Source organism: Indicator indicator, chromosome 20 (assembly GCF_027791375.1).
Source record: "Indicator indicator isolate 239-I01 chromosome 20, UM_Iind_1.1, whole genome shotgun sequence".
Taxonomy (NCBI): Eukaryota; Metazoa; Chordata; class Aves; order Piciformes; family Indicatoridae; genus Indicator; species Indicator indicator.
In genome coordinates, this window is record NC_072029.1 from 4,829,714 (window position 1) to 4,846,028 (window position 16,315).

General features: G+C 50.8%; 1 protein-coding gene across 1 annotated transcript in view; it reads left to right on the plus strand.

Moving 5' to 3' along the window:
• The first annotated feature begins 1,258 nt into the window (after positions 1-1,258).
• The window catches only part of PLXDC2 (plexin domain containing 2), a 316,666-nt gene continuing 301,609 nt past the window's right edge, over positions 1,259-16,315 (plus strand). Inside the window, exon 1 of the mRNA XM_054390077.1 lies at positions 1,259-1,370. Coding sequence (XP_054246052.1) covers positions 1,259-1,370 — 112 coding nt within the window. The remainder of the gene's footprint in view (positions 1,371-16,315) is intronic.

A 16,315-nucleotide genomic window follows, 5' to 3' on the forward strand; every position in this document is an offset into this window, starting at 1 on the left:
TTACAGAATGGTTGGACTGGATGATCTTAAAGGTCTTTTCCAACCCAAGCAATTCTGTGAGTCTCGTACTCCATGATTTATTTAATTGTTTTTATTTTGCAAGGAGGGGTTTAAGGAGGATTGGTGTAGTTTTCACTCCGGGAACAGGAACATTCATCCCAAGCAACTTTCGAGCACCGGGATGGGAGCGGTGGGTTCTCTCTCCCCCAGGTGCCGCCGCACTCTGCCCTTGCACACCCCGCGCAGGGGCCGAGCATCGTCCCCGGCCTCCCGCCGAGCACTGCATGCTCCGGCGCGGCGGGGCCGGCGAGCTGCGCCGGTGCCCGGGGGAGGCGACGGCTGCCGGCACCCTTCCTGCTGCCCGTCTCCCCGGCGCGCGGAGCAGAGCCCGGCCGCGGAACTGCTCCACCGCGGGCGGCGGCGGAAGGGACGGTAGAGCCCCGGCGCCTGCGCCCCTCCGCGCTCCTGCGGAGGGGAGCGGGAGAGGCCGGGCGAGGGGGACCAGCCGGGACCCAGCCGGCCCCAGACGAGCCCCTCGCTCGCCCTTTGCACAGCGGGCAGCGGAGCCAGCGCGGAAGGGCCGCGCTGTGGGCCGGGGGAATCCCCGCCTCCGGCGCCTGCCCTCGGGCCTCGCGCAAGCCCCGCCGAGCGCGAAAACCACCCCGAAGGAGAAGTTGTTCCCCCTGCGCCCCGCACATCCCCTCCCGCGGCGCATCCGCCCGCCCGTCCCCCGGATCCTGCTCCCCCCCTGGCTGCCGGGCTCTGGCCGGGCGCTTCCCTGCTCGTTTCGCTGTGGTTCGGTCGGTAGCGGAGTGCCGAGGGGAGGCTCCGTCCCCAAGGCAGCCTGCGGGGGAAGCGCGCTGGGTGGGGGCAGCCAGGAAGGGAGGATCTCTCTCGGCGGCTTCTCCTAAAATCCATCAGCGAGCTGCGAGCAGGGAAGAGTTTGGCACCGGGCAGGCGAGGCTGGGCTCGCTCCCCAGCCGCGATGCTGCTGTACTGAGCGCGGCTCTGCAACTCGGGGGGACGGAGCTCACCCCCCACTTCCACCACCGCCCCCCCCACACACACCCAGTCCAGCGCCGGCAGCACCAGCGGCTCGTCCCTGCAGCTCTGCTGTATGAGGACTGGTCCGAGAGCTGGGCGACTCGGCTCCTGCTAGTGCTGCTCTCCACCGCGCCCCCCGTTCCAGCCGGACTTGCCCCGGCAGCGCCGAGGAGCAGCCCGCAGCCCGCGGAGTTGTGTCGGCAGGCTCCGTGCGATGGCGAGGCTGCGGAAGAGCAAACTAGCCGCTGGATTTCTATTACTTTTCCAGTGCCTGAGCGAGCGCTGCCAGCTCGCCGGCGGAACGACGGCGCCGAGGCAGAGCCACGGTAAGAGAGGTCGGTACCTGCCGGGCGGGGCCCAGCGCGGCCGGGCCGGGGGGCGAGGGACCAGGCCGCCTTCCTTCAGCCCTGGCGCGGTAGGGGCTCAAGCCGCAGCTCTGCGGACCGCGTACCGGAGAGGGCGAACGCCTTGCGGGCGTGGGGCTTGGCTTCCCCCTGCTCCCGGGGAGGCCCGGGGGGAGCCGCGGTCCCGGGTTCTCACCCATCTCTCCCCCGGCTGCTCCGGAAAGACCTCTCTATGACTTCGTTTAAAAATATTTTTAAATGAGAACTTGGGGCATTCCTCTTAATATAAGTCTGCCCCACCGTCCCTGGGAGCTGGTGCTATTGCCCTCCCCAAGACCCTTCGCGGGGTTCCGCGGAGTCTCCTTCCCAGCCAGGGACAAGGAGCTTCCGAAGGCGAAGGGCTCCCCACAAGCGCCGGGAAGGGAGGGACGGAGAAAGCGGAGCCCCCCGGGGAGCCGCGGGTCGGGGCGATCCAGCAGCCTTCCTCCCCCCGCCATCCCCCTTCCCCAGCGGCAGCGAGCCGTGGAGGGGGCTGGAGGCAAAGTTTCGCTGCAGCTGCTGCCTGGCAGAGCTAGCGGGCACTCTGCTCCTCCGCGGCAGGCAGTGGCTTGCAGCTTTCCCTGGAAATCCGGCTGCAGGAGAATGGGAGAAGCCCCGCTGTGGGACCTGTTGGTTTGTTGGAAGAGGCTCACTCCGTTGCCTGAGCTTGGTTGTGATAGTTTTGGGGTCCTCTTGTCAGCCCTTCTCGGAGACACTTGTGAATGGTGACACATGGCACCTGTAAGTGCCTGTAACCCCAGCGGGGGGTTGCCTTATGATGGCTGAAGTCTCTGTATCCCACGTTCCTTGGGCTGCGGAGGGGAAAGCTGCTAAAGAAAAGCTTGGCAGGTTTGCAGAGAGATGTTGAAGGAAGGAGTGAAGAAAGTCGTGGGGTTTTGTGTGCCAGGGGACCTTGCCGCGGCCGCTTCTCGAGGTTTTCAAAAGCCGTGCCTTTTGTATTTGAAATACCAGCCAGATTCTTATCACATGAAACATGCTCAGCAGCCTCCCCGCTGCCGCAGAGCTGCCCCTTCTGCCTTTCCCAAAAGGTCTGATACAAATGGGGAGAGTTCTGTGGTCACGGCGTCGCTGACCCGAACAAGAGAGACTGAGGAGCTTTTGGAAGTGCTTGGTGAGATAATGTGCCAGACAGAGCGGGGATTTTCCCAGGCAGGGGCCTACCACCGAGTTTGGGAATTGCTTAATGACAAGGTAGCTCAGCAGGTTGCTCGGGGCTCACATGTCACTTGGGGCCGGAGGGAAAAACCGGGAGGAGACTTTTAATGCGCTGCTGCAAAATTTATGTTTGCTGCTCTGAAGCGCTGCAGGCAGCACATGTTGGTGTTTGTTAATGTTAGTTGTGAGGGAAAATAAAGGGAGGGGGGTGGCATTAGAGAAAGAAAACGACTGTGTTGTAGAAATTCCCGTGGCAGTGGGCTGAGCTCGCAAAGTTTCTGATTGATTCCAGCCATTGTATCCAGCACAGAGGAAGTTAGTGCTGACTAAATGCAATATAATTTACCGGTGGGCAAATAATCCCCACACGGCACTGAGCCAGGCTCTCGAGTTGTAGTAGGCATCAATGTCTGCACCAGGAGGTGATAAATAGAAGATGTACCAACAACTTGCTTGCTGTAAATCATTTAACTGATGACTTGTGCCTTCCTGAGTGTGATAGGAAGCATCAAGGAGTTTCTAATCAGGCAGGTATTGTTTTGCTAGTTGCTGCAAGTTGGATAGTTAATAGCAAGGGATGATTTTCCTCAGCTAGTGTAAGATGGATGGTCCCGTGGCAGCTTTGACAGCTACATGTTTATATCTTTGACATCTTTTCCTTCCTTCTTGGTTGAAAAGTCTGTATTTATGACAGCAAGAATTAAATGTCATTATTGTAATCAGAGTCTTTAACATGTTTTCATTGCTGTTATTTTTTATGTGTGTGTGTGTATGTTTTTAATACTGCTCTGTGGGGGAAAAAAAAAAAACAGTGGGGAGCTGTGTGTAATCAGTAAGAGGGTGATTATGTAAAGCCAGGGAAATTCAACTTCAGGTGCTGTGAGTCAAAATACAGTGTTGGTGTGTTTAGTATTTACTGTATGGCTTTAGATCAGCTCAGAGAAAACCTTGGGAGAATGAAAGTAAAAAAGAAAATAAATAATAGTAAAAAAAACCCTTCCAAGTAGCTGCCAAGTCTTAAAGGGAGGCTGCTTTGACAGACTTCTCAAACACTGGGTTACAAAACACCTTCTTGAAACTGAATGAAATAACTGTCCAGAAATGGAAACGTTTAGTGTTGCCTGGCAGAGCTGGAGCCAGGAGAGGGTTTCAGAGGATGCTATGGAAGGGACATGTCATGATTCCAGCAGACAGGGAAAAAAAATGACAGCTGTTTTTTTGCCAGCTCCTCAGAATTCCCTTGCTGGTTAAAATCAGGTTGGGTCAATTCAAGTCAAATAATTATTTAGGTATGCCCAGGCTTGTCTGACTGCCTCTGGCTATGTTTAAAATCCAGATTTTTGTGACTGAGAGGTGTGGGAGCCAGGTTCTGGCAGGAGCAGGGCTGTCCCCGCTAGAGGGCATGGTGGCTGCCAGGAGGGATGCAGTTCTTCGCTGGGAATGCTCCCTCCATCCCTTCCCTCCCATCCCTGCATCCATCCTCCTCCCAGCCTGCTCAGTGCTTTGGCTTTGCAGACAAAAATGGTATCAATCAAGGATGAAGGCTCTTAAACATGAGGTTTGTGTGCCTGAGGTTTATCAAGCTGCAGCAGGGCAGGTTTAGAGTGGACATTAAGGAGAATTTGTTCCCAGCAGGAGTGGTCAGACATTGGGACAGGCTGCTCAAGGAAGTGGTGGAGCCACCAACCCTGGAGGGGTTTAAAGGTCGTTCAGATGTGGTGCTTGAGGATATGGTTTAGGGGTGAAGTTTGTAGAGTAGGGTTAATGGTTGGCCTTGATGATCCCAGGGGGCTTTTCCAACTGGAATGATTGTGTGCTTCATGTGTCTTTCACAGTAACCAGACTGAATATGAGCTGAAGTTAGTGAACTGAAGGAAAAGGTCATTGGGAAGCTTGCAAGACCAGCTGAGCTCCCAGTTGTTGAAGTGAGAAGTTGCTGCTTGTGGAAGTGCTGCCACGAGAACCTTCTATTCTTTTGCAAAACACCATCAGTCAGCATTAGGAAGCTGGGGTTGTAATTTTTTCATCTGTCAAAGCATATTTTGGAATCTGGGTACAATTTATATTCATTGAACTGCTGCTGTCTCCAGGCATCAGCATTTGGAGAAGGGTAGAATAATTTGTGTAGGATAAACTGGTCTTAAGGAGTGGTTATACAGCATTTATCTACTGCTGAAATAGTAATATTTTCTCTCTTGGGAGACCCTACCCTGAGTACTGCATCCAGATCTGGTGTCCCCAGCATGAGAAGGACAGAGCAGTTGGAGCAAGTCCAGAGGAGGGCCACAAGGGCTGGAGCAGCTCTGCTATGAGGACAGGCTGAGGGGGCTGGAGGTGTTCAGCCTGGAGAAGAGAAGGCTCCAGAAGGGACCTTAGAGCTGCCTTCCAGTACTTGAAGGGATCCTACAGGAAGGCTGCAGAGGGACTTTTCCTGAGGGTGTCTAGAGACAGGACAAGGGGGAATGGTTTGAAGCTGAGGGAGAGCAGGGTTAGACTGGAGCTTTGGGAGAAGCTCTTCAATATGAAGGTGGTGAGACTCTGGACAGGTTGCCTAGAGTTGTTCTGGATGCCTCTTCCCTGGAGGTGTTGAAGGCCAGGTTGGATGAGGTTTTGGGCAACCAAGTCTAGTTCAGAGGTGTACCACCTGCCCATGGCAGGGAGATTGGAGTAAATGATCTCTGAGGTCCCTTTCAACCTAAGCCATTCTATGATTCTGTTTTGCCTGAGCTTCACTGTTTAAAGAAACCTTACTGCAACCAAACCCAAGCTCCTGTCCTTATACATTAGCCCTTTCAGCTTTTACTTTAGAAGTATCAAAAGAAGTATGTCTGGAAAAGAGAAGACTTAGAAGGGATTTAATAAATGTTTATCAATATCTGAGGGCTGGGGGTCAGGAGGGAGGGGACAGGTTCTACTCACTTGTGCCCTGGAATAGGACAGGGAGCAATGGATGTAAGCTGCAGCACAGGAGGTTCCACCTCAACAAAAGTGGGAACTACTGTAAGGGTCATAGACCCCTGGTACAGGCTGCCCAGAGAGGTTGTGGAGTCTCCTTCTCTGGAGACTTTCCAGCCCTGTCTGGATGTGTTCCTGTGTGACCTGAGCTGGATTCTATGGTCCTGCTCTGGCAGGGGGTTGGACTGGAAGATCTCTTTGGGTCCCTTCCAACCTCTGACATCCTGTGAGCCTGTCAAAGAACTAACAGCTGTTAGCCCACATGCATGTCAAGCAGTTTGTTCTCTTTGCATTCAAAGTGACTCTGTTTCCCCTCTCTAGACAATATGTAATCAGGGACAATCAGGTTAGAGAATCCCAAATGAATCTTGTTTAGATGCCATGGGTATTTTAGTGAGAATTCCCTCTAAAGAAGTAATCTCTTTTCAACTTTCTCAACAATTCATCCTTTTATTTTTTTTGTGGTTTTTGTCTTTGTCCTTTCCTCAGAAGGGGTATTTTGAAATACTGCTAGTAAATAGTGGCTAAATTAAGTCTATGTTAAGGTTGACTTGGGTATTAAATTCAGTTTCACACAAACTCTTTTCCACCAATTTAGCCAAAGATCAATACTCATAGTTCATTGAAGGTTTAAAACCCACCCTGGGAAATGTGGTGGTTTGCTAGGCTGTAAAAATTCCTCTTCAGAATTTACATCCTCATGCAGGCACTTCAAACCTAGCAAACACTTGACTTGGACACTAGATTTTGATCTGGCACTTAACTTGGAGTTGATGAGAACAGGCTCTGCACTGTAAACAAATGGAGAAAATGAGGAAAAAGGCTTTAGATAATGAAACAAAGATTTTTCTTCTGGGTAAGAACTTCTCATCAGTGCATACAGCAGGCCACTTAGAGCAAAATGCTGGTACAGCATCTGCTGCCCTGCTGAACACCAGATTGCTCTGAGAGAATCTGCAGTTCTGGAGGTCTCTTCCCTTGAGGGCAAGAGATTCCTGAAACCGTGAAGGAGATTGATCATAGAATGGCTTGGGATGGAAGGGACCTTAAAGATCATCCAGGGACACCTCCCACCAGCCCAGGTTGCTCAAGGCTTTGTCCAGCCTGGCCTTGAACACCTCCAGGGAGGGGACATCCTCAACCTCCCTGGGCAACCTGTTGCAGTGTCTCACCACCCTCACTGGAAAGAATTTCTTCCTAATCTCCAGTCTCAATCTGCCCTCCTTAAGCTTCGATCCATTCCCTCTTGTTCTGCCACTGCAAGCCCTTGCAAAAAGTCCCTCCCCAACTCTCCTGTAGCTCCCTTCAGGTACTGGAAGGCTGCTCTAAGGTCTCCCTGGAGTCTTCTCCAGGCTGAACAGCCCCAACTCTCTCAGCCTGTCCCCATCCAGGAACAGCTCTATCCCTCTCATCAAGTTCATGGCATCCTCTGGACCTGCTTCAGCAGTTTCATGTCCTTCTTGTGTTGGTGGTAGCAGAGCTGGCTGCAGTGCTCCATGTGGAGTCTAACAAGAGCAGAGGGGGAGAGTCACCTCACTTGTGGTAAGCAAAGGTGAAGAGAGAGACCCACTGAGGAAAACAGACACAGGACTGTGGCAAGTTAGCTTTTCCACTAAGGACTTCTGGTGCATCTTTGGTGGAGCAGGGCTGGGTGGAGTGTGGCTTCTTACCTGGGAGACCAACCCCCACCTGGCTCCAGCCTTCTTTCAGGGAGCTGGAGAGAGTGAGAAGGTCTCCCTTCAGTCTTCTTTTTTCCATACCAAACACCTGGAGATTTAGCCCTGAAGCTTGTGTTTCCTGCAGGACTCTGTGCAGCAGTGGCCCAGGACAACCATGCCCAGTTGGGTCCTGCTGGCTTTCTCTGCAAAGGAGGCACAGTTTCCTTGTGCAGTGAGATACAAATAACTGCATCATTTGTCTCTGGGTTTGATGAAAGCCACTGTGGGCTCATCAGGCTGTTGGAAGTACTCTGCTCAGTATCCAGTTTTGGGCACCTCAGTTGAGTTGGGCTCCCCAATTCAAGAGAGACAGGGACCTGCTGGAGAGAGTCCAGTGGAGAGCTCTGAGGATGATGAAGGGACTGGAACATCTCTGATATGAAGAAAGGCTGAGAGCCCTGGGGCTGTTTAGTCTGGAAAAGAGAAGGCTGAGAGGGATCTGATCAATGTCTATCAATAGCTGAGGGGTGGGGGTCAGGATGAAGTGGCCAGGCACTTCTGGGTGGTGCACAGTGATAGGACAAGGACCACCAGGTACAAGCTGGAGTCCAGGAGATTCCACCTTAACATGAGGAGAAACTTACTGGGTGTGAGGGTGCTGGAGCCCTGGAGCAGGCTGCCCAGAGAGGTTGTGGAGTCTCCTTCTCTGGAGACTTTCCAACCCCACCTGGATGTGTTCCTGTGTGACCTGCCCTGGGTGCTCCTGCTCTGGCAGGGAGGTTGGACTGGATGATCTCTGAAGTCCCTTCCAACCCCTAACATTCTGTGATTCTGTAATTCTGCTGCTGGCAACCTTGAAAACCCTGGCAAAAAGAATGTTCTATAGGAGGCCCAGTTTGAAATCTTCCTGAGGTCACTCTCTGTTAGAGGTAGAACTCAGCTGGGGTAGCTGTGGTGAGTGTATTTTGCATTCCCAATGTGGTTCAGGCTTCCTAAGGAAAAGGAATATCAAAGCAATTTAGGAAGGCAGTAGTTAAGATAAGCCTGTGCTGGAGGCTCTCTGCAGAGTGAACAAAAGGTAATTTGATGGGGGCATGTCTCCTCCAGTACAAGGAAATGTTGCAAGCTTGCTGTCAGTGGGAAATGCTACCCAACTATTAGGTTTGATGAGGGCTGAGCTGTGAGTGCAATTGGCAGATGTCACACTGACTCAAGTGGAGCATTGCATAAACACAGCAGGAGCAGGAAGAAGCCAGGAGGTTGCTTTTCCATGGAGAAGTATGCAGAGGAACCACACTAAGTGCATGTGGGGTTTGTTTGTGTTTGTGGCCTCTGACAAGTGAGCTTAAAAGATTGCCCTGAGGTAATGTTTGTGAGGGCTGGGTGCTGTGCCTCATCATGGAACACTTCTGCTTTCTCCTCTTCCTTTTCCCCATCTCACTCATAAACAGAGCTTCAGTTAGCTCTGCTTGCTGTCAACATTGAGCAATCAGGCCTGCTAAGTGTCCTTGTCAATTCTGGCTCTGAAAGACCTCCTGGGACATTTTCATCTCCTCTGTCCAAAAAGCAAGTGTGTAGGAGTGTGTCCTCAGGCTGGTGGGACCCCACCTGGAGTACTGCACCACTTCTGGAGCCTCTATTGCAAGAAGAATCTGGAGGTGCTGGAAGGTGTCCAGAGAAGGGCCATGAGGATGAGCAGAGGGCTGGAGCTGCTCTGCTCTGGAGACAGACTGAGAGAGTTGGGGTTGTGCAGTCTGGAGAGGAGAAGGCTCCAAGGAGACCTTCTTGTGGCCTTCCAGTATCCAAAGGAGGCTCCAAGAAAGCTGGGAAGGGACTTTTGAGGGTGTCAGGGAATGATAGGATTTGGGGGGGATGGAGCAAAATTAGAGGAGGGGAGATTCAGATTGGATGTTAGGAAGGTTCTTCCCCATGAGTGTGGTGAGAGACTGGCACAGGTTGCCCAGGGAGGTGGTAGAAGCCTCATGCCTGGAGGTTTTTGCAGCCAGGCTGGATGTGGCTATGAGCAACCTGCTGTAGTGTGAGGTGTCCCTGGCCATGGCAGGGGGGTTGGAACTGGCTGATCCTTGAGGTCCCTTCCAACCCTGACAATTCTATGATTTGGTCCAACCTTTCTCCCTTATGAAAGGGGCAAACACAGCAGGTTCTTAGGCTGGATGTGGGGACAGGCTTGATGCTGGTGTTGAACACAGTTTCAAAAGCAGCAAACATCTTGATGGGACAAGGCAGCAAGAGGAAAGTAAAGGTTCATATGAAGCTAGATATAAGACCTCACTGGCTGGAATGATGAGCCAAAGCCAATTGTGTGAGAGTCAACAAGGCCAAGTGCTACCTCCAGCACTTGGGTCACAATAACCCCTCAGGCTTGGGGCAGAGTGGCTGCAAAGTGCCCAGCAGAGGAAGATCTGGGGGTGTTGATCAACAGCCAGCATGTGTCTAGGTGGCAAGAAGGCCTGGACCAGATCTGTACCAGGTCTTTTCCAGCCAAAACAGATTCTATGGTCATGAGAGTGATGCATCTGCTGTGCTTGGCAATGATAGGATTCCAGCAGGAATATTCCCTTCAGTTTCAAGTGCTGCACTTAGGATGAGTGGACCAGTTGTGGATTGTCATAGGAAAATGAAAAGAATACTGATAGCAAGAATAAAACTAAGAGTCACAGAATGGCTTAGGTTGGAATGGAACTTAGAGATCATCTGCTCCAAGCTCCCTGCTGTAGGCAGAGATGTCTTTCATAGAATGGTCTGGGTTGGAAGGGACCTCCAAAGGTCATGTAACCCAACCCCCACTGCAGTAAGCAGAGGCTCCTTTTCGACTGGACTTGGCTGCTCAAGGCTTCATCCAACCTGGCCTTGAACTCCTCCATGGAGGGGGCATCCACAGCCTCCCTGGGCAGCCTGTTCCAGAGTCTCACTACCCTTGACTGAAGAACTTCTTCCTCAGCTCCAGTCTAACCCTGCTCTCCCTCACCTTCAAACCATTCCCCCTTGTCCTGTCTCTAGACACCCTCAGGAAAAGTCCCTCTGCAGCCTTCCTTTAGGATCCCTTCAGATACAGGAAGGCAGCTGGAAGGTCCCCTGGGGGTCCTCTCGTTTCCAGGCTGCACACCCCCAGCTCCCTCAGCCTGTCCTCACAGCAGAGCTGCTCCAGCCCTTGGATCATCTTGGTGGCTTCCTCTGGACTCTCTCCAGCAGCTCTGTGTCCTTCTTCTGCTGGGGCCACCAGAACTGGAGGCAGGATTGGAGGTGGTGCCTCAGCAGAGCGGACTCAAGGGTCAGAATGCTCTCTCTTGCCCTGCTGCCCACACTCCTCTGGCTGCAGCCCAGGATATGATTTGCCTGGCATGGTAACCATCTTCCAGTGTGTAAAAGTCCTCCACAGAGAAGAAGGGAATAGTTTTCCTTCAGCAACAAGTAAGGACTTAAATTGCAACAAGGGAGACTTCTAAATGTTAAGGCTAGGAGAGGAGCTTATCTGTGAGTGGCCTTCATCCCTGAAACAGGTTACATAAATGCTTGTTGAAATGTCATTCTGTCCAGGAAGGCAGCTGCTGTTCATGCCTGGGAGCAAGTGGCTGCACAATGTGACCTTTCAAGGGCTCACCCAGTATCCAGTGTGAGTAACTAAGTACATAAGGGTTCACCTTGGGCTCCTCAGCTAGATACCAGCAGGGATTCAAGTCCTCTGCTAGCTGGAGGCCTTCCTCTCATTTTCAGTGCTGTTAACATAGACTTTCTGTGGCTGCAGAGAAGGTAAAGACATTTCATAGAACCATAAAATTTAGGATGTTGGAAGGGACCTCTGGAAATCATCCAGCTCAACCCCCCTGCCAAAGCAGCATCACCCAGGGCAGGTCACACAGGAACACAGCCAGGTGGGTTTTGAATGTCTCCAGAGAAGGAGACTCCACAACTTCTCTGGGAAGCCTGCTCCAGGCCTCCAGCACCCTCACAGTAAAGAAGTTTCTGCTCATGTTGAGGTGGAACCTCCTGGGTTCCAGCTTGTATCCATTGCCCCTTGTCCCCTCACAGGACATCACCAGAGGGAGACTGGCTCATTCCTTTTGGCACACACACTTCAGATGTTTACAGACATTCATTGGATTCCCTCTCAGCCTTCTCTCCTCCAGGCTGCACACCCCCAGGGCTCTCAGCCTCTCCTCCCCAGGCACTGCTCCAGTCCCTTCAGCATCCTTGGAGCCCTCCCTTGGACTCTCTCCAGCAGATCCCTGTCCCTCCTCTGAACTGGAGAGCCCAGAACTGGACACAATACTCCAGATGTGGTCTCAGCTGGGCAGAGTAGAGGGGGAGGAGGACCTCCTTTCACCTGTTGACCTTTTCTTAGTGCATCCCAGGATCCCAATGGCCTTCTTGACCACAGGGGCACCTTACTGTCCCTTGGATGACTTGCTGGCCACTGCAACAGTATGCTCACACCTGAAGAATCAGTGTAACAGTGGTTCCATTGCCAAGCCACTTCCCTTCCCAGGATGCTGCCTTAGGTCTTGTTGTTCCATCATCAAATGAGGCTTTTAAAGTCAGATTTTGTTGTTACTTGTTTTAGAACTTCTCTCTTTTACTATGAGTGCTACCTTTATATGCACAGTATTGATCTTAATTTTGCTTTTAAGATACAGGGACTTTTTTGACTTTAGGCAGGCATCACTTATCCCATGGTGTTTTATTGAGTGAAAAATCCTTGCCTTGAGTAGGGAAGGTTCCACAAATGGACTGTATAATCTGTTCCTTTGGACTTCTCTCTGGTTGTGTTTTAGGTGATTGCTCTTTCACAGTTGCTAGTTGGAGGTTTGGTCTTTTTCTTTATAGATGCAATTGAACTGTGCCAAGGGCCTGCTTATGTTACAGGGATGCAAAGGGATTGATAGGAGAAACTTCTTCCCTGAAAGGGTTCTCAGCCACTGGCACAGGCTGCCCAGGGAGGGGTTTGAATGCCCATCCCTGGAGGTGTTTCAAAGAGGCAGAGATGTGGTGCTGGGGGACAGAGTTAGATAATCACAGAATGCATCAGGTTGGAAGGGACCCTCAAAGGTCATCTTGTCTAACCCCACTGCAGTAAGCAGAGACATCTCCAACTAGATCAGGTTGCTCAGAGCCCCATCAAGTCTGACTTTGAATGTCTCCAGAGATGGGGCATCCACCACCTTCCTGGACAACCCATTCCAGTGTTCTACCACCCTCATGATAAAGAATTCCTTCATAATGTCTATGTGGCTATGTTCTAGGTCAAGATGGATCAGACCTGCTCTTGTTAGTCAAGTGAGGTTTAAAAAGAGAGAGAGACTACGGTTTGGAAGAGGTAGGGGAGGTGAAAAGAAAAGTTTGAGGAGAATGAATATTTTTAAAACTTCAAGCATGATAAATCCTCTTAGAACAACAGAAAAACTCTTGAAAAGCAGAATACCTGACTTTTGTACTACCAGGTATTATGTAGAACCACAGAGTCACGAGGATGAGCAGAGGGCTGGAGCACCTCTTCTATGGGGACAGACTGAGAGAGTTGGGGTTGTTCAGTCTGGAGAAGAGAAGGCTCCGAGGAGACCTTCTTGTGGCCTTGCAGTATCTGAAGAGGGCTACAAGAAAGCTGGGGAGGGACTTTTTCGGGTGTCAGGGAGTGATAGGACTGGGGGGAATGGAGCAAAACTAGAAATGGGGAGGTTCAGATTGGATGTTAGGAAGAAGTTCTTCCCCATGAGGGTGGTGAGAGACTGGCACAGGTTGCCCAGGGAGGTGGTGGAAGCCTCATGCCTGGAGGTTTTTGCAGCCAGGCTGGATGTGGCTGTGAGCAACCTGCTGTAGTGTGAGGTGTCCCTGGCCATGGCTGTATGGAACTGGCTGTTCCTTGAGGTCCCTTCCAACCCTGACAATTCTATGATTCATTTCAGTTGGAAAAGCCCTTTGAAGTCATCCAGTCCAACCATTCTCTAACTCTACCAAGGCTGGGGCTAAACCATGTCCCTCAGCACCACATCTCTGTGCCTGTTAAATAAAGGCTTAGTCTAAAGATATTGAAAGAATCCAGCAGTTGAAACTGGAGAATTGTGTCAGAGGTGACACACTTCCGTCAGATGTTTCAACTGGGAAGTGTCAAAACAAATAAGCTTCAGTTTCTTCTTTTGATTGGGATAAAAATGTCTCATTTCCCATTTTTCATTTTGACATCTAGATTAAAACACTTACATTGGGATGTCTGAACATAACTGAAAAGCATTTTGTTTTGGAGTTTGTGTAGGTAGCTTAGTTTCATTTCATCCCCTACAGCAAACAGTGAATGTTTACTTTCAGTCAGAACTAGATCAGAGAATCATAGAATGGTTGGAGCTGGAAGGGAGTTCCAGAGATCATCCAGTCCAACCCCCCCTGCCAAAGCAGGATCACCCAGGTCAGGTCACACAGGAACACATCCAGATGGATCTTGAAAGTCTCAAGAGAAGAAACCTCCACAGCCTCCCTGGACAGCCTGCTCCAGTGCTCTACCACCATCAAATTACAGAATTTAGTCCTTATGTTCAAGTGGAATGCTCTGTGTTCTAGTTTGTACCCACTGCCCTCTGTCCTGTCACTGGACACCACTGAAAAGAGCCCAGCCCTATCCTTTTAACCTCCACCCTTTAGCTGTTGATTAGCATTGAGAATCATAGAATCATAGAATGGTCTGGGTTGGAAGGGACCTCCAGAGGTCCCCCAGTCCAAATCCCTCTGCGGTCAGCAGTGATATCCTCAACTCGATCAGGCTGCCCAGAGCCCCTCTCAGTCTGCTCTTCTCCAAGCTAAACAACCTCAGCCTTTCCTAAGAAGAGAGATGCTCCAGCCATCCCCCTGGCCCTCTCCTGGACTCTCTCCAGTAGTTCCCTCTCTCTCCTGAAGTGAGGAGTCTAGAACTGGACACAATATTCCAGATGTGGCCTCACTAGGGTAGAATAGAGGGGAAGGAGTACCTCAACATGCTGGCCACGCTCTTCTTAATGCACCCTCAGGACAGTGTTTGCCTTTTTGGCCTTGAGAGCACACTGCTGGCTCAGAATTCTGCCTTGGAGTGGGGAGATGAACTTTGTCATCTCTTACCCTTGTTGCTTTGGCTGTGTACTGTGAAACCTATTTTTATCTTGTAGAAAATTTCTTTTCCTTGACGAAAGGAAAGGGGAGAGTGGCCCAAAAGAGCAATCCTCTTGGTCATCTGATGAGTTTTGGGCTTTTTGTTGTTGGGGTTTTGGTTTTATGTCTTGTTTTGGGGGTTGGTTTTTGTTTTGTTTTATTTTATGTTTCTCATTCAGGTTGCTTCTTGGTTAAAATTATATTCACAAGGCAACTGAATTAAAAGGGAGCACATTTCCCAGACTGCAGCTGCTGTAAAGATAATAGATTTAGAGCTGTTTTGTTTGCAGTGGAGGCATTTTATGGACTAGAACCTTAGCATTTGGTGTATTGCAGAAACCTGCCCTCAATATCAACACAATTTATTACTGGTTCCTGTACACAGATCTGAGCTGTAGTCTCCAAAGCAAGCAAATGGAGAGAGTGAATCACTGGTAGGGATTCTCCTCAGTCCCAGTTTCCATGTACTTCTTGGTGCATCTGTTATTCAGCTGCTTTGAAAACAGTTCTTAGGAGTAAAGTTGATTGTGCAAATTGTGCCAGGCGTAATAACTGAAATGTAGAGTTGGACACTCTGGAAGCCCACAGCCTTTCATGTCTGCATTCAACCACAAAGGGGTCTTTCCCTTATCAAACCTCACACTGGTCAGTTGAGGGTCACCTGTACTGACCTCTTCTCTCTACAGGTGCAGGGCTATGTGAGGATGCAGAGGAAAAGGCTGCACTTGTGGGGAGGAGTGGACAGTGCAGGTGACCCTCAACTGACTGAGCAAGGATTCTTCTTTGCATCCCTCATGTGGTCCACAAGATGCATCAGAGCCTCTGGTCTGCACCCCAGCCCTTGGTACTGCCCAGAGACACTGAGCATTGTCAGTGCTGGCAGCAGCTACTGAACATGGCCTGAGCTGCAGAGTGCAGCTGCTGAGCAGGGACTGAGCTGGGAAGGGACAGCACTGACCACCAAGGCCAGCAGATCCAGAGAGGTGATCCTGCTACTTTGCTGGAGTGCTGCATCCAGCTCTGGAGCCCTCTCAACACAGGAAGGACATGGACCTGATGGAGCTGGTCCAGAGGAGGGCCACAAAAATGCTCAGGGGGTTGGAGCAGCTCTGCTATGAGGACAGGCTGAGGGAGCTGGGGGTGTTCAGCCTGGAGAAGAGAAGGCTCTGGGGAGAACTAATAGCAACCTGCCAGTACCTGAAGGGGCTACAGGAAGGATGGAGAGAGACTGTTTGCAAAGGCCTGCAGGGACAGGACCAGGGGCAATGGCTTCAAACTAGAGCAGAGCAGATTGAGATTGGATATGAGGAACAAGTTCTGCACCATGAGGGTGGTGGAACACTGGAACAGGTTGCCCAGGGAGGTGGTTGAGGCTCCATCCCTGGAGATCTTCAAGGTGAGGCTGGACAGGGCTCTGGGCAACCTGATCTAGTGGAGGATGTCCCTGCTGAGTGCAGCAGGGTTGGCCTGGATGAGCTTTGGAGCTCCCTTCCAACCCAGACCATTCTGTGATTCTATGAGCACAACTAGTTTAAACTCAAAGCAGGATGCCCCTTTAAGAGCTGGACACTGGGATTTTACTTTATTTCATTTATTTTTTTGATGGGCAAGATACATTTAGGAGATGAACAAGCTAAATATCCCCTTAAATTTTTATGATCTGTCTCCAAGGGACTGAAATGTGGCCTGAGCTAGGGAAGGAATAAACAGACCCAGCTCCCATCAACTTTAAGTGTAAACAATTATTACCTGCTGCTTTTTGAATGCAAATTTTAGGGTTATTGTTCTACTATTTACACAAACACAGTTTCTCTTAGCTTCAAGGGATGACCCAGAGATGTTAATAAATCACATTTTCTTTTTCCCTCCAGGCAGGCATGGATAATAATCTGAAGGTGAGGCCTTCAGGGCAGGAAGGTCTGTCCACTTTCATCTGCAGAAGTTTGCTGTAGTTAGCCTCCACTGTAA